This window comes from Daldinia loculata (assembly GCF_022478755.1).
Source record: "Daldinia loculata strain CBS 113971 unplaced genomic scaffold F4817scaffold_7, whole genome shotgun sequence".
NCBI lineage: Eukaryota > Fungi > Ascomycota > Sordariomycetes > Xylariales > Hypoxylaceae > Daldinia > Daldinia loculata.
Window position 1 is genome coordinate 778609 of NW_026054861.1, and position 22285 is coordinate 800893.

Here is a 22285-nt window from a genome sequence, read left to right on the forward strand (position 1 = left end):
ATATGTAATTAATAGATGTTAGAGCTAGAGAATATTAACCTAGAAGTTCAGCATCAGCGCCAGCTTTCGGAGTGTCTAATTTAGCGCGTTTAGTAATTCCCACGTCTTGGTCCTACCTGTTTAAACGAACCAATTCCGCCTTAATCCGATCGACTCTTCTGTCGACCCTCTTGTGTCCCAGCGACTGCTTCAAAGTCGTGTTACCTTCAACTTATCAAATCTTTCCCTTTCTCTCTTTCTCTCCACCCGAGATACAACTCTACTAAGCTGTCCGTTGGCGTCTGGTGCAGTACTGTTGCGAGGGCATCTGTAACATGTTTGCGTATGGCGACTTCGCAACGTTGATAATAAACCCCTGGGAAATACTTAGTATCCTTGCGCACCTTGCCGCATATCCACGTTTACATCTAATAATCGTCTAAAGGGAGGTTATCTTTGAATCGTTTTGATTTCTCTCTACACTCTACAGAGAACTTAACCCCTTTACTTATAGCTGCTGCTACTTTAACCGACAAACCGCTTCAACCACTTCAACCGCTTCTTCATCTCGAGTTGCGAGAGCCTCGTCATCTTTTCGGACCCTTTACCTCGGCCGCACGAAACCCTGTAACCCTACCCTCGCTTTTAGTCTCGTATGCGATCCTGATACAACTGTAATCGACCCCTCAGTAATAGATTCCTTACAACGAAATTTCCCTATCCACGTTTTCTACCCACCATGGGGTTCCTGGGTGTTTACAAGGCACTCTACGATTATGCGCCGCAATCTGAGGGAGAGCTATCAATAAGTGAAGGCGATATTCTCTATGTCTTGGAGAAGAGTGCGGATGATGATTGGTGGAAAGCCAAGAAGAAGGCTAGTGCCGACGACGAAGATGAGCCCGTCGGCCTAGTACCTAACAACTACGTAGAAGAGGTGCGTATAACTACATCATGAACGGGGTTAACCGTCCTTCATAACATGATGTGCTAAGCTTTTATAGGCACCGCCTGTAGGACAAGCTCGTGCATTGTATGAATATACTCGGCAGACCGACGAAGAGTTATCTTTCCCCGAAGATGCCCCATTGCAAGTCTATGATACGTCCGATCCGGATTGGATTCTTGTCGGGTTTGAGAAGGATTATGGCTTCGCTCCGGCAAATTATATCGAGATGGGTGCGGCCTCGTCGGCTTCGGCACCGGCTACGACACAGAAAGCTGCACCGGAACCTGAGCCCGAAATTGAGCCTGAGCCTGAGCCCGAACCTTTACCCGTACCGAAGCCCCCGTCCTTACCTACACGAGCCTCTGTTTCCTTTGCTCCTGTCGAGTCAGAAGAGCCTCAGAGCCCGCCTCTTCCGGACAGAATCCCCCCAGCAAGAGCTCCAGCAAGAGCTCCAGCCGCCCCTACAGCACCGCCGGGTCCAGCGGCTACTTTAGCCGGCGTAATGCAGGGCAAAAGGTCTACTCGTGCGGCGACGCCTCCGCCGGTCACTATACCTCCTCGCCAGCAATATCTCTCCGAAGAATCCGATGGCGAACCAAGTCCCGCTCTACCGGTGCGGCCACGACCCCAGCCAAGTATACCGAATGAACAACGTCGTGCGTCAGCTCATCCGCAGCGGTCCTCTAGCCGCCGTGAGTACGAGGATGAGGTCTACCCACCACAGTCAAGCCGGATCGCGCCTGGTGGATTCCATCTATATAACATCAACGAGATGGTGTCTATAATGGGCAAGAAAAAGAAGATGCCCACAACATTAGGCGTAAACTTAAAAACGGGGGTTATTCTAATCGCCCCTGAGCATGTCTCAGACGGCCCAAGTCAAGAGTGGACTGCAGAGAAGATGACACATTACTCCCGAGAGGGCAAGCACGTGTTTCTGGAGCTCGTTCGGCCGAGCAAGAGTATAGATTTCCATGCGGGTGCCAAGGATACTGCCGAGGAAATTGTCAGCGCTCTCGGCGAGCTGGCCGGAGCCGTACGGGCAGAAGGTCTGCGGGAGGTTATCATGGCCGGAACTGGTCAAAGTGCCCAGAAGAAGGGGCAGGTCCTTTACGACTTTGAGGCACAGGGAGACGATGAAGTAACAGTTTCTATAGGAGATGAAGTCATGATCCTCGACGATACCAAGAGCGAAGAATGGTGGCAAGTCCGACGCCTCAAAAGCGGAAAAGAAGGGGTCGTTCCAAGCAGTTATATCGAAATTATTGGAACGATGACATCGTCATCGACATCAACATCGGGTATTAATGCCGGCAAGTCTACCGTAGCACAGAACCGACTGGAAGAAGCACGCTTGACTAAAGAAGCGCTCAAGAGAGACCAAAAAGCAGCAGAGGTAGGGCCTGGAATGATTTTGCCTGAGAGGCGTAGTAGTTTGTCGGTGAGAGATAATGGTAACACTTCTGGGCAACAGCGAAACCGACGCGAAAACGGCCGATCAGAAAGCAGCCGCTCTGGTTCCTCCTCGAAGCCTAGTAAGTCATACCAATTCGTACTTGTGACATAGACGATGCTAATCACGGCTTTAGAACCAGATCCGACCAAAGTACGAAGTTGGACAGACAGGTCCAAGTCATTCAGTGTCGAGGCCCAATTCCTCGGGCTCAAGGATGGGAAGATTAATCTACACAAGCTGAATGGAGTCAAAATTGCTGTCCCTGTGGCCAAGATGTCGATCGAAGATATTGAGTACGTCGAACGTATCACAGGGGCGTCCTTAGACGAAGACAAGCCCCTATCTGAAGTTAAGCGCGCATTGCCTTCGAAGAATAGTTCGAACCGAGAGTCCGCGTCTAGCAAAGTCGGTGCGTCTGTCGAGCCGGCGAAGCCAGACTACGATTGGTTTCAATTCTTCCTGTCTTGCGATGTTGCTGTCGGCCTCTGTGAGCGATATGCTCAGGCTTTTGCTAAAGATTCCATGGATGAAAGCGTTCTGCCTGATGTGGACGCGAGTGTTCTCCGTAATCTTGGCCTCCGGGAAGGCGATATCATCAAGGTTACACGTTACTTAGATAAGAAGTATGGTCGTGATGGCAAGAAGAAAGGCGTTAGCTTCTCTGGGGACGATGACGATGGTTCTGGCGGTCTCTTCTCGGGACCAGGCGGGACACTCCGGAATAATACTCGAAAAGGTCGTCCCGCTCCTGCTGTTCAGACTAATGACAATATAGATGCCAAGGCGTTTTCTCAACAAAAAGACAGCGGTGCCCAAGAATCGGAGTCGTCCTCTCCTGCTGCAGCTCGCCCAAAGGCCACCGGTAAGAGTAGCGGCGGGTTCGACGACGACGCCTGGGACGTAAAGCCGGCCAAGCAGCAGCCCGAGCCTGAAGCGAAACCAGCTCCAACCGCTGAACCAGCTCCGGCCGCGCCTGTTCAACCTCAACGACCACCAACGCAATCCATGCAAGATCTTTCTCTCCTATCGACTCCGCTAGAGCCGATCAAAGTACAGCCAACCGCTACATCCCCTACTATAACTCTGCCACCACCCCAAGCCCAGCCGCAACCCCAAGTTCAGCCTCCACAGACGCAACCTCAGCAGCCGGGAGCAACGCCGGCTTTCTTCACAGGCATCCCGCCACAGCAGACAGGTCTCCCGCAGGCGTTAGCTCAACCCCTCAATCTTGGTCTTGGTAATAGGCAAAGACCTACACCACCCCAAGTCACCGGCGCTCAAGGTGCTCTAATGCCGCCACCGCCATCACGGCCATTATCGGCACCGCAGTCTGTGCAGCCTAGCGGGTTCGCGCCACCTCCGTTACAACCCCAGATGACGGGCATCGCACCCCCAGGACAGAGTCTGAACGACCTCACCCAACAGCGAATGCAGCAGCAATATATGGGCTCCTTCCAGCCCCAACCTACTGGCCAAGGTATGATGCCATTCAACACGGGTGTTGGCATGCCCGCCCAGTCCGCGTTTGGACCTGGCCAGTTCATGCAACCTCAAATGACTGGAGCGCCACAAATACAGAGTCCATTTGCAGACCCTCGTCCTCAACAATTCTCTCCAATGCAAAACCAACCCACAGGCTTTCCGGGTGGTTTCCAGCCGCAACAACAGTTCCCACAACAGACTGGTGTCAACTCTTATCTCCCTCCTGCACTGGAGCCTCAGCGCACGGGTATGCCATCGTTACAACCGCAGCAGACCGGCTTTGGTGGCTTTGGTCAAGGCTTCAATCCTGGCTTAAATAACGCAGCAGCCCAACCTCAACAGCCTCCCGCAGCTCCTCTTCTCCCCCAGCAGACAGGTCCTCCACCCCCCGTGCGCTTCGGTGTTACAGATAAAATTGTCCCCCAGCCTACTGGACGCCGTGCGAACCTCGCCCAAGCGAGTAAGTGCTTTCTCCCTTTGATGTGCATTGATCGTTACCAGCTAATATCATACAGCTCCGCAGAACCCATTTGGCTTCTAGAGGCCGCCTGTACAGGGCGCTTTGGTCAGATAGCTGTGGTGTAGGGTTGATTATAACAACGGTAGTCTATTCAGACGCGGGTGGTAGGCTTAATGTATTAGAGCGCGATGCTAGTCGACTCTAGTCGGGCCCTGAATAATAATCGCATATCGCGCCGCTAGAGCCTTGTCTAAAATGTATCTATCTACCTCAAGCAGCTCAGAGGTGAAACTTAATCTTGAGACTGGGGGGTCATCACAGAGAGGTGTTTTAAGATAATCAGGCAAGGGAGAGGTGATTGGGAGGAGAAAGGCGGCCATGTATAGCAGAAGCGAAGCAGGGATAGAGGCTGAGGTGGGAATGGAAGTAGACTTTGTTTGGACACGGTTTACTTATAAGAAAGAAAGAATGAATGGCTTCTTCTCCATCCATATATTATATATAATTTTAACTATTGCCCACCTGAGCCAGGAACACTGGAGGCTGTCTACTGCCTGGACGTTGTCTGGCATAAAGTATGTATAGTAATTAAGTCGCTTTACTTTCTTGTCTGATAATAACGCGGAAACTGTATGGGCTAGTTGTATATAGTGAGGTTATATCCCTTAGGTTAGCTGCGGATGCTATAGCAGCAGCATTTGGTGACGGGATATATAACCCTACAAAACAAACAGAACTATCACATACGACCATAGGATCTGGAAAACTCGGGATCCCGTCCGCTCTCCCATCGATAAACCAGATACCGCCGGATTAGTAGTTGGGTCGGTGACGACCAGCGAATCCCCGGTGTTGTATGTTTTTATTATTTTGGTGTTTTTATTTTTTAGACACCTTGCGGGTCGGATGTTCTCGTGTATATCAAATTTACTAGGTTAGGTAGTTATTTTTATCACATTAGACGTTTCTAGGTATGATATAATTAATAATAGTACTTCGTAGAATGTTGTCCTATTCTATGGTGGCTAGCAAAAGACGTCCTTTTTGACGCTATTTTGCGGTAGTAAGATCAGCATATTGTTACACAGTATAGTGGATTTTGCGGAATTAGACACACAGACTACTATATAATGTAAGAAATCGTCGAATTGTTTCACAGTGACTTGGAATGATATTATTATTTGCAATTTTCCTCGTTTTTATTGATTAATGGTTTACCGGAAATGACATAAACCTCATTCATTAAGCCTCTTATCCGTACGAATCCTTTGCAAGTTAGGACCAGATACTCAGTTCGGCTAAGCCCCTCGTCCTTCCATACCAACATCTCCTTTGGAGGGATGATCCAAGTCTCTACATCTCAAATTCGGGGCTTCTACATTATCACCTAGTTGTAAAGAGGCCAAGAGATTGCTTCGGAGCTTTTAGGAGTCGATTATAGCGCCGAAGAGCCAGTCGAGAAAATCGGTGTTTCCCTACTGGAAATATTAGATTGGTGGGGGTTCATCTGCTTCTTCTCCATCGAGCAAAGTTCGCCGGCGCGGGCGATTCTTTAACTCGTCACTGCCTGGTTGGGCGCCAGTGGTGACGGCTTTGCCTTCTGTCGGCTCTTCCTCAACCTTGACTTCTTTTCCCTTGGGATCGAACCGCTTGCGGACGGCGTCGATCATCTTGAAGAACCAGTAGAAGTTCAACGAGTTCAAAGTTATGTTGCTGGCAGTGTATACCGCGGCAAGCCATAGTGGGATGCTATCTGGTTGAGATACAAACCGCATGGTATTCGTATATTGGGAAGGGAATGATGCCTTAAGAAGCTCGTCGGAAGTTAGAGCTGTTAGAACGGTAGGTGTCGAGTTTACACCGGTCCACAAGTCACGGGCGACTAAGACAGATTGATATGTGCCCCATACAAGACGGCAAGAGAAGAAGGTAGCAATGAGTATCAGGCCATTATAGAGCTGGGCTTTGGTTCCAGTCATACCCAGCTTGTCAAAGAACCAATGGATATTGAGGAAAGGCGACGACAGCTCCCAGAGGATAAAGTTACTACTATAGTAGTTGAGAAACGGGCGCTAGTATTAAAGTTAGCTCTCCGAGCTTAAGTTCATAATTCAGACAAGACCTACGAAGCCAAAGGAATAGACCGCCAAAGCACTAATGGCATGTGCGAGCATACCAAGACCGAATATTTCGAGATGGGCGACAGTGATAATGAGGTCATAGAGGAAATAACCCGCGGCGAGAGCTTGGATCATGGCTGCACCGCCGGTATATCCCCAGACACGCTCTTGCAAGTCCATATTCTTGCGCTCCTCGTCGACGAACATAACCCATAATGCGAGGATGTTGATGGTGGTGCTCTGCACAAACGACACGACGTGGACATCCCAACTCAGCCTCTTGCTCCTGGGGAGGGCTGTGTATTTGGTAGGGAAGATTCGGCTCGATAGGAAGGGCGAGACGACAGTGCCGATGAAGAAGTAGAGAGCAGCCATCAAGAGGACCTCGTGAATATGTAGAGGCAGCGTCGGCAACCCGAGGTAGTCAGCCCATGGTTGGACGGCCTTGCTGAGGGCGGGGATAGGAGGAATAGGGAAAGGATCCCTCATGTTGGATTTCTATCCTAGTCGTCGATACGATATGCGGGTTAAGGAAATCGAGCCACTATGGTATCTTAGTTGAAGAATACAAAGTATTAAATAGATGATGTCCTTAGACAGGTCACAGAAGGGGGTATGTAAACCCAGGATGGGTGTGGGTAGACGAAGGTAATAGGTAAAAGGTAATAGTTGGATGATGGGGTAGTAGATGGGTATTATAAGTCGTGGATGACGAAAATAGAATAAAATAAAAAGTGCTAAGGCTGTGGAGGATTATGTCAGTCAGCTGGATCTATGTAGAAGTAAGACAAGAGCTGATGAATGACAAACTTACCCTTCTTTACCCTTAGGAGGTAGACAGACACTTAGACAATGATAATCTACTTCTTAGGGGGTGCGTATGACAGAGCACACGTAGCGTTAACTACATGGCACCTGTGCAGGTGCTAGTGGTCACCAGGCGAGAAGGGCACTGGGCTTGTGAATAGTGTATTGATTGGTTTTTGGTGCCGGTTGCGAATTTAGGTTATTACATGCGTAGCATTTTGATGCATCTATGGATGTTCTATGTATGAGCTTAGGGATGTATTATGGATGCATATACGGGGCTTCCTTCCTTTCAGCTGTGCCGGCCGGGCTCAACAAAAATCAAAACGGGTAATCGGCCACATGCAGATTTCGGGACCGTTGGGTACATGTATGGGTACAGGAAGTAGGTACGTGATGCTACGTACCCCATACCCACCAATGCACAAGAGGTACTTGCCTTATGTAGGTAGGTATGTACCTAGCCGCATAGGCTACTACTATGTAAATTGATATTCACTTAAGAGGTAGTTTTGCTAGTTTGATCTTGGCATTTGTGGCTTGGGTATGCCGAGTCTATGTACCTTGCTCTTCCATGTACATTACAATGCAGGTACATGGAACCTTGGTAGAAAACAACATTCCGCCCAAGGTTGTGTCTAAGATCTTCCATACTATGAGTAACAGCACCAAGCTAATATCATTTCTTAATATCTAAATCAACCCGCACGTGGCCAGCTGAACTACACCACTAAGCAAAATGGCTGATTTGTTTCAAGAGTTATTAAATCCACCTAGCTCAGCCGACCGTCGCTCAAATGACAAGACTCAGACTGACCCTGTCGCCCTCCAATATCTTTCCTCATTGGCTTCTATGCCCCTTTCTCAACTAGATGGCTCCGAACAGCAATCCTTAGCCCAATCTTCTCATTCACTACACCTCGCCTTACAGGCCCTTTCTAAACGTTCTCACAAGTCTATCATCAACTCGGCAGCTAATCACGCCCACCTCGGCACTACGCTTCCTACTCTAGCAGCCTCGGCCACTGACTTAACGGCCGCCATACCTAAGTTAGATAATGAGGCAGTTCGTTTCTCAACTACTTACCATAAGTCCGGAGATAGTGAACTTCTTAATGCTCGGAAGCGAGCCCTGTTATTATCGAGAAACGTCGAACGATTAGTTGACGTGCTTGATCTCCCTACTTTACTCTCTACTGCCATCTCCACAGGCTCTTCTGCCCCGGCTGCAAATTATGCATCCGCGCTGGATCTTAACGGCCATATCCGTCGACTGCATGGCCTATACCCTGACTCACCTTTGGTGGCATCTGTTTCCACGCAGGCCGATGAAGCTATGCAGGCCATGGCCAAAAACTTGATAATGGGCCTACGCACACCCGGTCTCAAGCTAGCATCTGCCTTAAGAACGGTCAGCTGGCTCCGAAGAGTCATACCGGATCTTGATACTACCGGCGCCACTGGCAATGGTGGAGGGCTAGGAGCTTTATTCCTCGTATGCCGTCTGTCGACACTCATCAATATGCTAGCTGCCTTAGAGCCACTTCGTGAGCTAGCGGAACAGGAAAGGATACGGCAACAGCAGAACCCAACAGGGAGCGCCTGGTCTGGAGGACAGCAAACAGAGCGATACCTCAAGCGTTACATAGAGATATTCAGAGAACAAAGTTTTGCTATCATCTCAATGTTTAGGAGTATATTTCCTACACACACAAATGAGACGCCGTCAAAAATAACCGACGATGACCCTCTACAGCCTGTACCATCCGCAGCATCAACATTCTTATTTCACCTTATCGAGATGTTAATGGAGACGCTCCGGATTTACCTGCCAACTGTTAAAGACCAGCCGTCCCGTGATAGTTTATTGACACAAGTTCTTTACTGCGCCGGAAGTCTTGGGCGTCTTGGGGGAGACTTTGGGATCTTACTAGCCACTATCGATGTTGGAGATGAAGCAGAAGATGAATGGGTCGAGGTAGTTAAGCGTCACCGGCTCATGGCAGGTCGTCTGGAATCAATCGTCGGCGGCAAAGAGAAAGGGGTCGCAGAGCCCATCAAGACATAAATATCTACTATCATTCCCACTGAGATCTGACACCGGATCATTCGTATGGACAGAGTCTTTGCTACAGAAGGCATGCTCCGAGCAATGTCCAATCCGAAAATTGACAGGGCATTTAATGTGAGCATTACTCTTTTTAAATACCTTTCTCTAGTAGATGGAGCGTAGTTTAAGGAGACGATGCCCGTAATTTAAATATACTACATAGTAAAGCATGTGCACGCATAAAAGTATTTTATGCTTACATATAGCTCATACAATCCCTGTACCTTTGTTAGGTATGCATGTACCTACCCACTTGCCTAGGCTCTCCTAGGTATGAAGTATGACGTGAGGATTGGCGGGGCTCGTCTTTGAATCGATTTTTTAGACGGCAAAATTGAAGTCTATACATAGGCCAAAAGCTACTAGCACCTTAATAAGCCTTTGACTCAAAGCTACCATCTTTCGCATACGAAAAGCAACCCGGATCCCACTTATTTTGTGCCATGCGGGCAATTGAAGGTCGGATCAAGAGGGAAGAGAGATATAAAACTCCTAAGCAGATGGGCTTGCTATAAGTCCAATCCTCCATCTTGGTAGGATTCATTCGCTCATTCGCTCATTTGCTTTGTTTGCTTTGTTTGCTTCGCAATGTCGCAGAAGACAGCCGGAGGCAAGTCTTCGTCAAGTAAGCAAACGTAATCTCAGTCTTGGGTTGCTAAATCTTGAGTGAGGAAGCTGACGGTTCTTCCGGTAGCCTTCCACTTTGGTGCTGGGCTCGGCTCTGGCACATTAAGCGCTGTACTTCTACAGCCGTTCGATCTTCTTAAGACACGCGTGCAACAGTCAGGTTCACATTCAATCAGAGCTGCTATAAGAGAGATTGCCAAGTCTCCAAATGCATTAACTGCCTTCTGGAGGGGCACGGTCCCGTCAGCCCTGCGGACGGGTGTCGGGTCGGCCATCTACTTTACCACCTTGAATAAGATTCGGCAGCGTGCAACGGCCTTTCCGTTCGCTACGGTTCCGGCCGTTGATAAGCATGGGTCTTCTTCTTCTTCACTGCCGAAACTTTCTAATACCGCGAACATGGTATCCGGAGCCGTCGCCCGAGCTTTTGCGGGTTTCATCCTCATGCCACTGACGGTTATCAAGGTACGCTACGAATCAAATTTATATTCATACAGGTCGATTGCCGGCGCTGCAAGGGATATATACAGAACCGAACGCATCCCCGGATTCTTTGCCGGCTTTGGCGCCACCGCCCTTCGAGACGCCCCGTATGCTGGGCTCTACGTTCTTTCGTATGAACAATTCAAAAAGCGACTTAGTGCCTGGCTTTATGTAAGCCCGGCTATCACTCACGGACAGGCTAGCCTGGGGATGGGGAGTTCTCTGTCTGCTACCATTAACTTCAGTTCCGGTGCACTCGCTGGCGCAACGTGTTCCTTCATATCGAATCCGTTCGACGCCGTCAAGACACGCATACAGCTGCAACCCCGCCAATACCGTAACATGGTTCAAGCGTGCCGCAAGATGATCACGGAGGAAGGTGTACGGTCACTCTACGACGGACTTGCTCTGCGCATGACGCGCAAGGCGATAAGTTCTGCATTGGCTTGGATGGTATACGAAGAGTTGATTCGGAGAGCAGAGACTACGCTATATTCGAAAGACGCAAAAGGGCATGTATGATTACCAAGCCGGCTACGTATAAAAAAAAGCTATATCCAAAATGAAGAAGAAAAAATATCAAATCCCCCCTCATAAAAGCAGTTCTTATCGGAGATTTCTTTTGCTTGACATGGACCGCTCTTTATTTAAAATTGGGTATATATCCTTGTTCATGATCGTTTCTGCCTGCCCCTGCCCCTGCCCCTGCCACTCCCACCTCACCTCAACGTAGGAAAAAGGCGTAACTTCGTTCGTTAACTGCAAATCGCAGCGACCGTCCCGTCCCGTCTGCTTCCATATATGCAAAAACCAGCCACACGCTATGATGGCCGTCCGCCGGCTAGATACATGAGCAACGAAGGGGATCGGCTGCGTCGGCGCTCCTTCTTGCGGACCCATTCAAATTCGGGCTCAAGGTGGTGATGGTGGTGATGTTTCTTGCCTTCTTCGATGCTCACTGTGGATTCTAGTGTCAGCATAAGTATTTTATCGACGATGCTAAGGAAATTCATAATTGTGGCCAGATAAGTATGAGATGAGATAAACTTACTAATGAGCTTGCCAGAAGAGGTAGAGCTAGATCGCTTCTCTCGGATGATCTTGGTGTGCCTCCAGAGTACGTCCTGCTCTGGCTCTGCCACCCATCGCTTGATCAAAATGTAATCGGGATCCTAGTTTGCGAGGTTAGATCTACCATACTGACATGACATAGTTGGGGGAGGGGGTATCTATGCTACTTACGGGGTCAAGCTGAAAGTCAATGTTATAAGCCCTAAGGGTCTCAATCGAAAGATGTCGCCGAGCCATGCGTGTGTAAATCGGCCTCTCCTCCTCTTTTTTCTCTTCCTTCTTTTCTTCCTTCTTCTCCATTTCCTTCTTCTCCTTCTCGCGCTTGATCTTCTCGCCGGCGAGGATAGCGTTGATCTCCTTCTCGTCGAGCCCAGATCTGAGCAGCTGCTCTTGCATCTTGGACTTGTACTCCTTCTCGCGCTGCTCGGCTTCCTGCTTTTCGCGGAGCTTGCGCTCGGCCTCCTCGCGCTTATACTTGTCGATGATCTCCTTGGCTTCCTTGTCACGGCGCCGCTTCTCCTCGAGCGCAGCTTCTTCAGCTTTCATGCGCTCGAGCTCGAGCTTCTGCTTCACGCGCCGCTCATACTCGTCGTCCGCCTTGGCCTTGCGGATCGCATCAAGCTCCTTCTTGGCATCTCGCAGGTCCCGCTCTTCTTGCATGGTCCGGTTTCGCCGCTGCTCTTCTTGCTCGATCTGCTTGGCTAGCTTGATCTCTTGCAGCTCCTTGCGCGTGCGCTCCAGCTCGTACTCTCGACGCTTGTTCTCAATTTCTTTCTCATGCTCGCGGCGCCGCATCTCAATCTCCTTCTCGTAATCTACGCGCACATGCTCGAGCGCAAAGGCATCGCGCTCGCGTTGAAGTTCGAGTTCACGCTGGAGTTCAAGTTCACGTTCACGGGAGTGGCTGGATGAGACGCGAGAGTGCGAGCGGTGGCGACGGTGATGGGATCGGGATCGGGATCGCTTGTACTCGTCTTCGGAATCGGAGTAGGATAGCGATTCCGAGTCTGAGTTATTGTAAATGCGGTTGTTAATAATGACCGGAGGTGGCGCCGGCTGAGACACATTGCTCCCAGGAGAACCCGGACGACGGTCCCGCGAAACAGAGCGCCTAGTGGTAACCAAGGTACGCTCATTTGTCGGGGTTAGAAACCGATCCTCAACTCGGGGACCAGTCTCGTAGAACCGGGGCCGAGACCGGTTCGGAGCCTCAACATAATGCGCAAGGGTAGGGGGAGCCGGAGGGCGAGGAGAGGCTGAGACATGCCGATGTCTCACACGGATATCGAGGTCCGAGTCCTCATCGGAATAGGAATTGTATCTACTCATCTCGGATTGATTTCAGTAGAGGGTATATAAGACGATATAAAATAAAAGACGAGTAAACGGCAGGTATGTCCAGTAGGATGTGGGTGAGAGAGGGGAATAAAAAAGGGAAAATGAGATAAGGGAGGGAGGTTCGGGAGATTCAAGTAAGAACTCGGTAAGAACCACCTTGGATAAGAACTACTTGGATAAGAACTACTTGGGTAAGAAGCAGTTGCTTATTATAATACGCTTATACCCTACGGTACCGAAGGCGGGGGAAGCGCTCTTCATTTATCGTTGTTAGAAAACGCAGGCGCGCGCACATGTTCTAATCCACCTTTCCACCTTAACTGCTTAGTTATTACTATATTGGGTTGTCTTCCAAGGCACCCCAGGTCGTTCTTACCGATGGGTACTACTTCGACAAACAACGATACCCACTCAGGGTAGTACAACTTGTTACTGCTATTGTATAATACAAAGTACCTCCAATACGGCTATACGGCTATACGGCACTTGTTACCAACAAATAGGTACATGCCAGAGTTGTTGCATTCCACCTCGGCCCTAATGCACGGTACTTTGTTCAGAACAGTTTATAGTGTACCTTTCGTCATTAGCCAGGTACCTTTAGCGATCAATCCATCGTTGGGGGCCGAAACGGAGTTGAGCGACAATTCGTGGATTCCAGGGCATTATAACGCTAACTAATGAGATGTTTTATAGTCCCTTGTCCGAGGGGCTGAGAGTGGGGTTCATTTAGTACTACCTAACACGCACACACACAACTTTGGAACTTCGTTGTTGTTATGCGTAAGCTTAACAAGCATCCTATGCAGTTACTTGGGTATGCATACTTGGGTGTTCTATTAATTACGTAGATACATCGTACCTTACTTGTCTCCGATTGTACCTATTAATAGATAGGGCTAGGAACGTAGGTACCACGGAACTATGTACTTTTATAGTTGCTTCTTTTCGGGAAGGTTATGCGCTCGCTTGCCGCTTGTAAATGCAGAAATAGTATACATAACATCATTGATATGTATTATAACATACTAATTTAAGACATTTAAAAATCGAAGAGTTAGAAGTGACAAGTACTTACACTAGTTATATAGAAGTAATCAGTAAAGTGAGCCGCATAAAGGTAGGATTAATGACTGAATTTAGTGGCGAACCACATATCCATACTACCATGTCATCTTCCCTTTTTCTCTCCCAAGAAGTTTATGACTGTAGTTATGTTCCACAAGTAGCCGCTTTGGTGTTCGGGTAAGATAGACAAATAAGCACTAAGGCATCACGAACCACCGGTGAACAGCCTCCTTGGCCGGGAGGTTCAAATCTGATCTAATGCCTGGGCAGCTGGGTCACGGTTGATTGTTCGCCTTCCAGCACTACTAATACATAGCACAACGCCTCCGCTTCTTCCCCCATTTGCTGCGCCAGCGTTCCGTGTCGCGTGATCGGCAGGCCTCCGTGTAGCCAGCGCAGCCAAAAACCCCTCCCTTCCGAACCGGACCCAGAATCTTTGCATTTTACTCTAAGACGCGCCCACACCGCCCCTCAGCATGCGGTCTATCTGGTCCTTACTATTCTTCTGCGAAACCTCGAGGTAGTGCAGTCTCTTGCCGAGCCCGTCCACCTCGCCTTCCACCTCCTTGATCTGGCCCTCTAGTTTGCTCTTCATATCGGCAACGGGCATGGCGACAAACCTACATTCCGGTTAGTAGTTACTCATCGGCATACCCGATAGGGGTGGCGAGGGAAGAGAAAAGGCCTGACATCTTGCCGACGCCTTCGTAGACGTTAGTATCGGCCGGGAGCGAGGATATCTCGCTGCGCGTTAGCTGCGCCATTCGCAACTCCCGCTGCTTAGATGCTTGTTGCGTTCTGACGAGGGATATTTGCTGCTGCGCTGCGATCGCCTGCGTCTCAACCTCCCGCAGCAACTATATATTGCAATTTTTGTGAGTGGATGTAGTCTTGTCATGAATACCTAAATAACATACCTTCTGCAGTGCCTCGTTTGAGATAGACATCCTCCCGCTAGGATTTGATTTTCTTATTTTTGCTTGTTTGCTTTCCCGCTTCCTTGGATTAATCTCGGCGCACCCTGAAGTTGAGATGGGCTGTGTGTATTCTTTATATCGCGGTAGATGACTAGACGAATATAATAGGTACCTAACCTATTAGATTTATACCGGTTGCTTGCATTACCTAAGGTGCATGTAGGTACGTTCCAATGGTAGCGCAAGGCAAGAGAGGACTTCAATTGATTGAGATGTCACTACCTACAATGTACCCAGATAGGTATGTACATAGAGGGGTTAGAGCTTAGGTTGTGTGCGGATGGCGGGGTTATTTCCAATACAAAATTAAATGTACCCAAATTTCGCAGCCATATCACAATGTAACAGTTACAATCCAATAGAATTGACTTAACTTATTCCATTTATTCTATTAGGGTTCTAGCCTAGCCTGGAGCTTTCAAGCTCCATATAGACAGGCTTTAGAGTATACCCTAAAGTAGACGTTCGTGTATACTTTGTAAGTCATCAAAACTCAACGCTCAATGTGCTGCCTCTAATGTCCGTAAACGCCGAATGAATATGTCGTCTAACCTCTATTCGAGTACGCTTGTAATCACATCAGATATCGCTACCATCTATCGCTGTCATCTATCGTTACCGTCTATCGCTAAGTAGCATATGTGGAGTATAGTGAGTTCTCGGGTGGGCGTGTGCAAGAGTACGTGCAAGAGTACTAGGTACTCTGATCGTCCAGCAGGGTTGGCGCGCTTTCTATTGCTTTTTCTTATCCGTTATGTCCTCTAGGGCGACTACTTCTGGCATCCGGAAGATCGAGGGCCAGACAAGTTGAAATTTATCCTCGTCGCCGTCTAAACAGCGGTGGATCCAAATGCGCCAAACGATGTAGAAGTATGCTAATAAAGACAGTCATGTTAGTGGGGACTAGAGACACTTACCCGTTAGTTATTCGGGATAGGGATTACACTTACCACCTATTCCAGTCACTACAGTAAATATAGGATATTAGTAACCGTCTCCCACATAAAAGCATACAAGAAATAGAGGATTTTTCTAACTCAGATGCCACCAAGAATGACCTTCAAGGACGACTGCCCAGGGAAGCTGGAGTTGATGCCGCCATTTACGAATCGTATTGCAGTACATGTTGTCCAAGTTCCAGATAAGATAACCGCCGAGGAATACGCTGAGCCCTAACGAAGAAACCGAATCGTTAACATGGTTGCCAATCACGTTACCATCAGTAGCTTACCTGTCGCAACTAAGACCCACATCTGTCTTATCATCTCATTGGTTGTCGGCAACCTCGGAGCGCGAGCCTCTCGTTTTCTGCTTTCTTCTCTCGCCTTTAGGGCCGGCCGGAGTGTTCGCTCCATAATCCACATGTTAGAGAAGACCACCGTGGCGGTCAATACCGCATAGGCGTCTTGGTGGAACTGAGGATCCTTGGTTTTATAATATCTTGTCTAGCAATCCATTGTTAGTATGCCCAGCTGTTCGATGAACAGCGACGGGAGGTAAGACGAACAGTTATAAACCATGAAAGCCAGAGAAGGCCGGCGCCAAGGAGAGAGGAAAAGTGAATAGATCTGCCGTATGTAAACGTAGCGAAGCACATGAAACAAGTCGTATAAATCATGGCAAGTTCGTCCACCAGTTGCATAGGATCTATCAAGTGTTAGAGAGCTGCGATCTGGACATTGAGAAACCTGCTCCAGAGAGACTTGGGCATGGTATCATCAGTTGTGCGCTGGCTTACACTTAAGAGTAGCGTGGAAAAAGGTAGACCCTAGGCCGACCACGATATATCCAGCAAAAGTGACAACGAAAATCAGAGGGTGTGAATATTTGATGCACCCTCGGATGCCCTTGAGGCCTAGCCACACGAAGAGAGCATTGGTGAGGGTCTAAACGCAACACGCCGCACATAATAAATTAGTCTCCGAATCGCCTCATTCTCCTCGTATATATCGAGCTCAAGGGGATGATGATAAGAAAGAAAGAAAAAAGAACTGAAAAGGAACAAATGGGGAAGAGAGAAGCCTACATTGCAGACTTCGGCACAATAGTAACTCATAACGTAGTCCTAAGATTCGGTGTTTAGTCTTATACTCTTTTGACTAGGAAGAGTATGTATTTTACTTACCTCCTCACAGAAGTTCAAAGTGGACGTTTTCTCACCCCAGAAACCGTGCCGAGGTTCATGGTAAGGGAAGCTTAAAGCCTCGATGAGGCTCTGCACAGACATGTTTCGAGGTAGGTAAACCGGCTTATAATACAAGTGTCGTTGTTAGGGAACTAGTTCGTCCTATTATATGAAGTTACGAATGAGTTTCTGTACAGATGGATGGACGTGTCTCTGTTGAGCTTGTCTGAGCAGACGGGTAGGAATGAAGAGAAATATGGAATGGGTTGTGTAAGTTGTGTAGGTAGTGTTGAAGAAGTGTGTTTCCGGCACTCCGGTAAGAATCAAGGTAGCGTCGAACCATTCTTATTGATGTTATGTACTTTACATCCTACTGAACCTTATGTCCGTACTATTTACATTACATATACCTACCCTTACGTAGGCACGATGCAGGATTAATCTAGAAAAAACATGTGAGTATGTGCAAGTATACCTAACTTGTTAAGGAAAGGCTTTTGGGGACCCCTGGTCTATACGTAATAGATCAAAGGCAAGTGCATACCCAAAAGGTATCGAGGTAGGTAGGTGCATGTATGTATGCAGTCTATATGCAAATATCCGGACTCGATCAATTAAAATGATGATATGCAATATAGCGGATAACGTCTCGGACTCTTTTTGATGACGCCTTGGGTGTTTTCTCTTAACAGGGCAATCCTCCAATTTGGTACTGGCTGACGGCTGACGGCTGACATCTTCTAGGCGTTTGAAACAAACAGCTCCCTTTGGTTGGTCTATTTCTAGTAATTTATAGCTGCCAAGCTTCACCCGCAGAATCCATCCGCATTAGCTAGAAACTCTTGCGCGAAAGCTGTGCCTCGTATTCTTATACGACAGCCTATCCGGCACCTTATACCGACTGCCACCATCTCACCATCTGTCTAGTTTATAGCTGTCTTCTAACGACAGAAAAAAACAAATGCGAAACCAATTTGAATTCTACAATTTCTACTCTTAGTAGAACGGTAGGACGGATCTAGGTTTCATCATCTCGTCGCCGTGACACGTCAGCAATCAGCGCATAACGCTCTGTACAATGCGACGGCTTCCTTTCCGGGACTGCTTGGAAGAACGAACTACGTGCGACATAACCACTCGTTAAAGATCATCGCCCTAGTTACAGCGTAGGCCCGAGAGCCTCAGATATGTCAGCTCCCCAGAAGTCGTCGAGATGGGGCTCCTTTCTGTCCCAGGCTGTCGCTGGCGTCGAAGCTCGCCTTGACAATATCCTCGCCGAAGAGGATGCGGCAAAGCAGTCATCACCGCAACGCCCGACCAGAACACCATCGACGTCTTCCGCTACTACGACCAGCGTTCCAGCTCGGTCTACTACGCCTTCACGATCCTCTAACGATCGATTGCAAGAACGGCTAGCTCGAGCTGTCGCCGCAAGGAATGCCGCCCAAAAAGCCGATGCCTCGCCCTCTAGATTAAGTTCTGAATCAGCTCCACCGACTCAGAGTCCCCGTACCAGCACCGATGTTCCTTCCGCAACATCCACGGTACAGTCTCCACCAAGCGCCGAGAAGACAGAAGACTCGAAGGATGATACAGTTAGCAAAGCGCCCGCTTCGTCTACACTTGGCGACGGGGCTTCTGTGAGTCCGCCAACTCCAGCAGTTTGTGGGCAAGCTACTGAAGGCGACTTACATGCTTCACCAAAACCCGATCGCGAAGTTCAGGATGATAAGCCCGAGCCACCGGCAATCGAAGTTGAGGAAGAACTGTTGGGAACTGAAAACACCTCAGCGTCTGCGACCCTATATGAGCAGCGCATTGCCGACCTAGAAAAAACCTTGGAGGAGGCCAATGTGCAACACCAGGAAGAACTCCACAGCCATGTTGAAAGGGTTGATGCTCTGCAGGCTAAACTACAATATTTAGCCCGGCAAGCATCGGAGGCAGCAAGAACCGCTGCCGCTGCCGCGCCGGCGGGTAGCGCAGACAAAAAAGATGCCGAGAAGGACCAGCAGATTGCCCAGTTGATGGAGGAAGGGCAAAGACTGGCAAATACGGAACAGAAGCATAGGAGCATAATCAAAAAGTTAAGAGGCCAACTCGTCGTGGTTGAGAAAGAGCTTAATGAACAGAAACTCTGGCGTCAGAAAACGGAGACGGAGCTCAGTGCTCTACGCAAAAAGCTGCACGATCAAGGCGATGTCGAGAAGGCGAATGCAGATTCACAGAAGCAAATAAGCCAACTGAGAAGAGATTTAGAAGTGCTAAAGGCTGAAATTTCCTTGAAAGATAGTACAATATCCGAACTCAAGGATCGGCTGCAGGAGGAATCCGATCGAGCCAAGACATTGGCTGCTAAGGTGAACGATCAGCTACGAGAAGCGGGAGAGAAACATGTAAAAGAGCTAGAAGAAACGGTTGCAACGCTAGAGGTAGAGAAGAGTTTAATAGCCGACCGTGCGAAATTACAAGCAACAGAACTACAAGAAAAGGCTGACAGGGCTGCGGAGCGGTTTCGCGCCGTGGAGTTGGAACTCAAGGGGGAAGTTCAGATCCTCGAGAGCAAATTAGAGGCCCTTCGAATTCGGGCGGAAGAGGCATCGACAGGCGCTGTAGGGGATGCGCAGGCGAAGCTACTCCGCCAGATAGAGACCCTACAGACGCAGTATTCCATTGCTAGCGAGAATTGGCAGGGCATAGAGGCGTCTTTAATTGCAAAGACCGCGGCTTTGGAGAAGGAAAGGGATGAAGCATTACGGCGCGAGTCTGAAATGAGGCGGAAAGCCCGGGAGACGGTAAGGTGGTTCGCATCCCCTGAATCAAACGCAATCACTAATGCTTAGGATCAGGCTTCTCGAGCCAAACGTCAGGAAGAGGAGTTGGAAGAGGCAAGAAACCAACTACCCAGCGTGCAACAAGACTTATCCTCGCACCGGTCAGAAATCGAAGCCCTGCGCAAGCGGGCCGAGGAGGCGGAGGCTTCGTTAGCTGAAGCGAAGTCTGATTTCGAACGACAGCGGTTAGCGTGGAAAGAAGAAAAGGCCGAGCGGACAGATGCAGACCGGCGGAACTGGCTAGAAGATATACCAACTGCTGCCTTCCGTAACATTAGTCGTCCAGAATCTCCCCTATTAACAGCGCCACAGAGGACGTTTAGCGGTGAGTTCTTAGGGTTACAGAGTTATCCAACGAGACTACGCAAGACATCGGCACCCTCTAGCAATGGCGATCCGAGTCCTGGCGATCGACCGGCATCGGCAAGGCGGCCATCAGGACAACCTCCTATGCGGTCACCCATGTTCCCCTTCTCGTCGGTGCAGTCATCGGGGACACCGCCATCCCTATCCGGTGGCTTGGAGATATTAGCTTCTCCGTCAGCGCACCCCACGGATAGGGATGATGTTTTTGAAAACGAAACACCTGCATCTCCCCACAACGTATTGCAGGATATGATGTCGGTATCTACTATGACAGCAGGGCCGTCTGTACAACTAGTCGAGAGGATGAGTGCTGTAGTCCGTCGATTAGAGAGTGAAAAGGTAGCAGCTAAGGAAGAGCTTGCTAGGATTTCAAGCCAACGGGACGAGGCTCGCGGAGAGATCGTCGTCTTGATGAAGGAGATGGAGGCCGAAAAGGGGGCCAAGAAGAAAGTGGAAGAACTAGAGAAGGAGGTGGCACTTATCAACGAAAGGTACCAAACTACGTTAGAGATGCTCGGGGAAAAGAGCGAGCTGGTAGAGGAGTTACGTGCAGATGTGGACGATGTCAAAGCCATGTATAGGGACCTCGTGGAACGCACAATTAAATAAGGAGGCAGTGACTCGTCCGGGCCTTATATTACGCCTGAATTAAATCTTTTGGGGTATAAGACATAACTAGTAGAATACTATGAGTAGCGTACTCAATCAATGACAAATAGCCAACACCCGTATAAGCCAATTACAGGTCGATTCCCTCATTTTCTGCTCCCCGCTCAATGTACTTGCGAACCTCCTTGTCGGGTGCAAGATCTAACGCGAGATATCCGTCTGAATCTCGCTTGTCGAACTCGGCGCCAGCCTTGAGCAGGGCGACCGCGGTATCTCCTATATCCTGTCAGCCATGCCGTAGGTGTCTTGTGGTTATAATTCATTATAGAAGGAAACCAACCGTGACCTTCAGCAACCGCATGGTGCAAAGCCGTGTACCCCGAGTTATCAGTCGCATTGAGCGGGCTTTTATTTTTTAACAGCAGGTTAACCATGGGCACCGAGCCAACGGCCGCCGCTCGGTGAATCGGATACTGGCCGCGCTTATCCCTGACTCGGGTGGAGGCCGGGGGCTTGTGATCTAGAAGCTTACGAGCTACCTCGAGATTGCTCTTGGAAGCGACAAAGTGGAGAGCTGTCTGTGCTGGTATCAACAACCTGTCTATAAGTCCATCCTGATATCTTAGCTCTGCAACGCACCTGTCCGTTATAGTCTATCGGAAATTCGGAATTAGCTTTTGAAATTTTGGATTTGGGCCGGTTAGGGGTAAGACTTACTTTTTTGGTTTACGTCGGCACCTCTTGAGAGGAGTAGCTCGACTACTGCGCCGCCGTCTTTTACGCTTGCCGCGATCATCAAGGGGGTCCAGCCGCTGGCATCCTTAAGACGTTGTTAGTTATGTGAAGCTAAAGATGTGGTACGAGGCTAAGTAGGAAGTATGTCTACTTCCACGGCTGATACTCACTTCAATATCCGGATCAAAATCTTTCTGCTGGGCTAACATCAACACTATGGGTTGATTGTTCGCAGATGCAGCCCAGTGTATAGGAAGGCGGCCGTCATCATCCTTGAGACGGGATAGTTTTGGGTCCGCCTGTTGACCTCCTTAGCCATATTGAAATCTCGTTAGGATACGTTAAACCCATGAGCTTACGTTTAGTAAAGACTCGACGACGGTGACTGCCAGATGTGGGTTTCAGTTAGTAAATAGCTTCTAAAGAAAAAGACTCGGTGGTATAGAAGGGAAGCTTTACCTTTGCCCTCCCTCGCCGCAGCATGTATGGCGTATCTCGACTGGTCGGAAGCCATGTCGTACGCCGGGGATCACCTGAGATGAGCTCAGGTATAGCTTATAGTTATGAGACGTTTACTAGAGGAAGTGTTTGTTAAGGAGCAAACGAATATGGTTTCTCTTTGGTCCAGACTCCTGAGGTACAGCGTCATTCATATGTATCGAGCACCCAAAAGTATCGAGGTACCTTTA

At 48.9% G+C, this 22285-nt stretch overlaps 9 protein-coding genes across 9 annotated transcripts; 4 read left to right on the forward strand and 5 right to left on the reverse strand.

The window, feature by feature from the left end:
• Positions 1-32: 32 nt before the first annotated feature.
• Positions 33-5045, forward strand: F4817DRAFT_328117 (uncharacterized protein). The gene is made up of 4 exons (XM_049302117.1): positions 33-916; positions 984-2463; positions 2518-4326; positions 4382-5045. Exons 1-4 carry the CDS (start codon positions 719-721, stop codon positions 4405-4407), a joined length of 3513 nt encoding a protein of 1170 aa, XP_049162293.1. The 5' UTR covers positions 33-718; the 3' UTR covers positions 4408-5045.
• Positions 5046-5395: 350 nt separating this feature from the next.
• Positions 5396-7283, reverse strand: F4817DRAFT_328119 (DUF887-domain-containing protein). The gene is made up of 2 exons (XM_049302118.1): positions 6453-7283; positions 5396-6398 (listed from the first exon to the last, which is right to left on the reverse strand). The coding sequence occupies exons 1-2, from the start codon at positions 6933-6935 to the stop codon at positions 5814-5816; spliced, it is 1068 nt and encodes a 355-aa protein (XP_049162294.1). The 5' UTR covers positions 6936-7283; the 3' UTR covers positions 5396-5813.
• A 557-nt stretch (positions 7284-7840) lies between these two features.
• On the forward strand, positions 7841-9659 carry F4817DRAFT_328122 (Dor1-like protein). The gene has a single exon (XM_049302119.1). The coding sequence runs from the start codon at positions 7993-7995 to the stop codon at positions 9319-9321; it is 1329 nt and encodes a 442-aa protein (XP_049162295.1). The 5' UTR covers positions 7841-7992; the 3' UTR covers positions 9322-9659.
• Positions 9660-9674: 15 nt separating this feature from the next.
• On the forward strand, positions 9675-11037 carry F4817DRAFT_264756 (solute carrier family 25 member 38). The gene is made up of 2 exons (XM_049299344.1): positions 9675-9988; positions 10058-11037. Exons 1-2 carry the CDS (start codon positions 9952-9954, stop codon positions 10993-10995), a joined length of 975 nt encoding a protein of 324 aa, XP_049162296.1. The 5' UTR covers positions 9675-9951; the 3' UTR covers positions 10996-11037.
• A 107-nt stretch (positions 11038-11144) lies between these two features.
• Positions 11145-13006, reverse strand: F4817DRAFT_264731 (uncharacterized protein). The gene is made up of 3 exons (XM_049299343.1): positions 11716-13006; positions 11525-11645; positions 11145-11431 (listed from the first exon to the last, which is right to left on the reverse strand). The coding sequence occupies exons 1-3, from the start codon at positions 12871-12873 to the stop codon at positions 11295-11297; spliced, it is 1416 nt and encodes a 471-aa protein (XP_049162297.1). The 5' UTR covers positions 12874-13006; the 3' UTR covers positions 11145-11294.
• Positions 13007-13938: 932 nt separating this feature from the next.
• Positions 13939-15283, reverse strand: F4817DRAFT_328126 (Prefoldin). The gene is made up of 3 exons (XM_049302120.1): positions 14868-15283; positions 14641-14807; positions 13939-14570 (listed from the first exon to the last, which is right to left on the reverse strand). The coding sequence occupies exons 1-3, from the start codon at positions 14895-14897 to the stop codon at positions 14399-14401; spliced, it is 369 nt and encodes a 122-aa protein (XP_049162298.1). The 5' UTR covers positions 14898-15283; the 3' UTR covers positions 13939-14398.
• F4817DRAFT_328132 (putative alkaline phytoceramidase) lies at positions 15261-17515 on the reverse strand. Its single transcript, XM_049302121.1, has 8 exons — positions 17053-17515; positions 16954-16992; positions 16666-16813; positions 16435-16574; positions 16159-16372; positions 15965-16099; positions 15878-15892; positions 15261-15802 (listed from the first exon to the last, which is right to left on the reverse strand). Exons 1-8 carry the CDS (start codon positions 17152-17154, stop codon positions 15660-15662), a joined length of 936 nt encoding a protein of 311 aa, XP_049162299.1. The 5' UTR covers positions 17155-17515; the 3' UTR covers positions 15261-15659.
• A 463-nt stretch (positions 17516-17978) lies between these two features.
• Positions 17979-20943, forward strand: F4817DRAFT_264885 (TATA element modulatory factor 1 TATA binding-domain-containing protein). The gene is made up of 2 exons (XM_049299346.1): positions 17979-19847; positions 19902-20943. Exons 1-2 carry the CDS (start codon positions 18240-18242, stop codon positions 20859-20861), a joined length of 2568 nt encoding a protein of 855 aa, XP_049162300.1. The 5' UTR covers positions 17979-18239; the 3' UTR covers positions 20862-20943.
• Positions 20944-21093: 150 nt separating this feature from the next.
• On the reverse strand, positions 21094-22281 carry F4817DRAFT_264881 (ankyrin repeat-containing domain protein). The gene is made up of 6 exons (XM_049299345.1): positions 22056-22281; positions 21956-21981; positions 21767-21895; positions 21579-21681; positions 21202-21514; positions 21094-21137 (listed from the first exon to the last, which is right to left on the reverse strand). Exons 1-5 carry the CDS (start codon positions 22108-22110, stop codon positions 21390-21392), a joined length of 438 nt encoding a protein of 145 aa, XP_049162301.1. The 5' UTR covers positions 22111-22281; the 3' UTR covers positions 21094-21137; positions 21202-21389.
• Positions 22282-22285: the final 4 nt, after the last annotated feature.

Excerpts from the sequence above, each read along its gene's own strand:
- F4817DRAFT_328117 (XM_049302117.1), top strand. The coding sequence starts at position 719 with ATGGGGTTCCTGGGTGTTTACAAGGCACTCTACGATTATGCGCCGCAA. Across the intron at positions 917-983 it reads CTAACAACTACGTAGAAGAG|GCACCGCCTGTAGGACAAGC; the intron begins GTGCGTATAACT and ends AAGCTTTTATAG. Across the intron at positions 2,464-2,517 it reads TGGTTCCTCCTCGAAGCCTA|AACCAGATCCGACCAAAGTA; the intron begins GTAAGTCATACC and ends TCACGGCTTTAG.
- F4817DRAFT_328119 (XM_049302118.1), bottom strand. The coding sequence starts at position 6,935 with ATGAGGGATCCTTTCCCTATTCCTCCTATCCCCGCCCTCAGCAAGGCC. Across the intron at positions 6,399-6,452 it reads CGGTCTATTCCTTTGGCTTC|CGCCCGTTTCTCAACTACTA; the intron begins GTAGGTCTTGTC and ends CTTTAATACTAG.
- F4817DRAFT_328126 (XM_049302120.1), bottom strand. The coding sequence starts at position 14,897 with ATGTCTATCTCAAACGAGGCACTGCAGAAG. Across the intron at positions 14,808-14,867 it reads CAAACGAGGCACTGCAGAAG|TTGCTGCGGGAGGTTGAGAC; the intron begins GTATGTTATTTA and ends TGCAATATATAG. Across the intron at positions 14,571-14,640 it reads TACGAAGGCGTCGGCAAGAT|GTTTGTCGCCATGCCCGTTG; the intron begins GTCAGGCCTTTT and ends ACCGGAATGTAG.
- F4817DRAFT_264731 (XM_049299343.1), bottom strand. The coding sequence starts at position 12,873 with ATGAGTAGATACAATTCCTATTCCGATGAGGACTCGGACCTCGATATC. Across the intron at positions 11,646-11,715 it reads TTGACTTTCAGCTTGACCCC|GATCCCGATTACATTTTGAT; the intron begins GTAAGTAGCATA and ends CTCGCAAACTAG. Across the intron at positions 11,432-11,524 it reads CTCTTCTGGCAAGCTCATTA|TGAGCATCGAAGAAGGCAAG; the intron begins GTAAGTTTATCT and ends TAGAATCCACAG.
- F4817DRAFT_264881 (XM_049299345.1), bottom strand. The coding sequence starts at position 22,110 with ATGGCTTCCGACCAGTCGAGATACGCCATACATGCTGCGGCGAGGGAG. Across the intron at positions 21,682-21,766 it reads ATTTTGATCCGGATATTGAA|GATGCCAGCGGCTGGACCCC; the intron begins GTGAGTATCAGC and ends CAACGTCTTAAG. Across the intron at positions 21,515-21,578 it reads TGCCGACGTAAACCAAAAAA|ACTATAACGGACAGGTGCGT; the intron begins GTAAGTCTTACC and ends AATTTCCGATAG.
- F4817DRAFT_328132 (XM_049302121.1), bottom strand. The coding sequence starts at position 17,154 with ATGTCTGTGCAGAGCCTCATCGAGGCTTTAAGCTTCCCTTACCATGAA. Across the intron at positions 16,814-16,953 it reads ATTGTGCCGAAGTCTGCAAT|ACCCTCACCAATGCTCTCTT; the intron begins GTAGGCTTCTCT and ends TGTTGCGTTTAG. Across the intron at positions 16,100-16,158 it reads GTGGGTCTTAGTTGCGACAG|GGCTCAGCGTATTCCTCGGC; the intron begins GTAAGCTACTGA and ends TTTCTTCGTTAG.
- F4817DRAFT_264756 (XM_049299344.1), top strand. The coding sequence starts at position 9,952 with ATGTCGCAGAAGACAGCCGGAGGCAAGTCTTCGTCAA. Across the intron at positions 9,989-10,057 it reads CGGAGGCAAGTCTTCGTCAA|CCTTCCACTTTGGTGCTGGG; the intron begins GTAAGCAAACGT and ends TTCTTCCGGTAG.
- F4817DRAFT_264885 (XM_049299346.1), top strand. The coding sequence starts at position 18,240 with ATGTCAGCTCCCCAGAAGTCGTCGAGATGGGGCTCCTTTCTGTCCCAG. Across the intron at positions 19,848-19,901 it reads GGCGGAAAGCCCGGGAGACG|GCTTCTCGAGCCAAACGTCA; the intron begins GTAAGGTGGTTC and ends GCTTAGGATCAG.
- F4817DRAFT_328122 (XM_049302119.1), top strand. The coding sequence starts at position 7,993 with ATGGCTGATTTGTTTCAAGAGTTATTAAATCCACCTAGCTCAGCCGAC.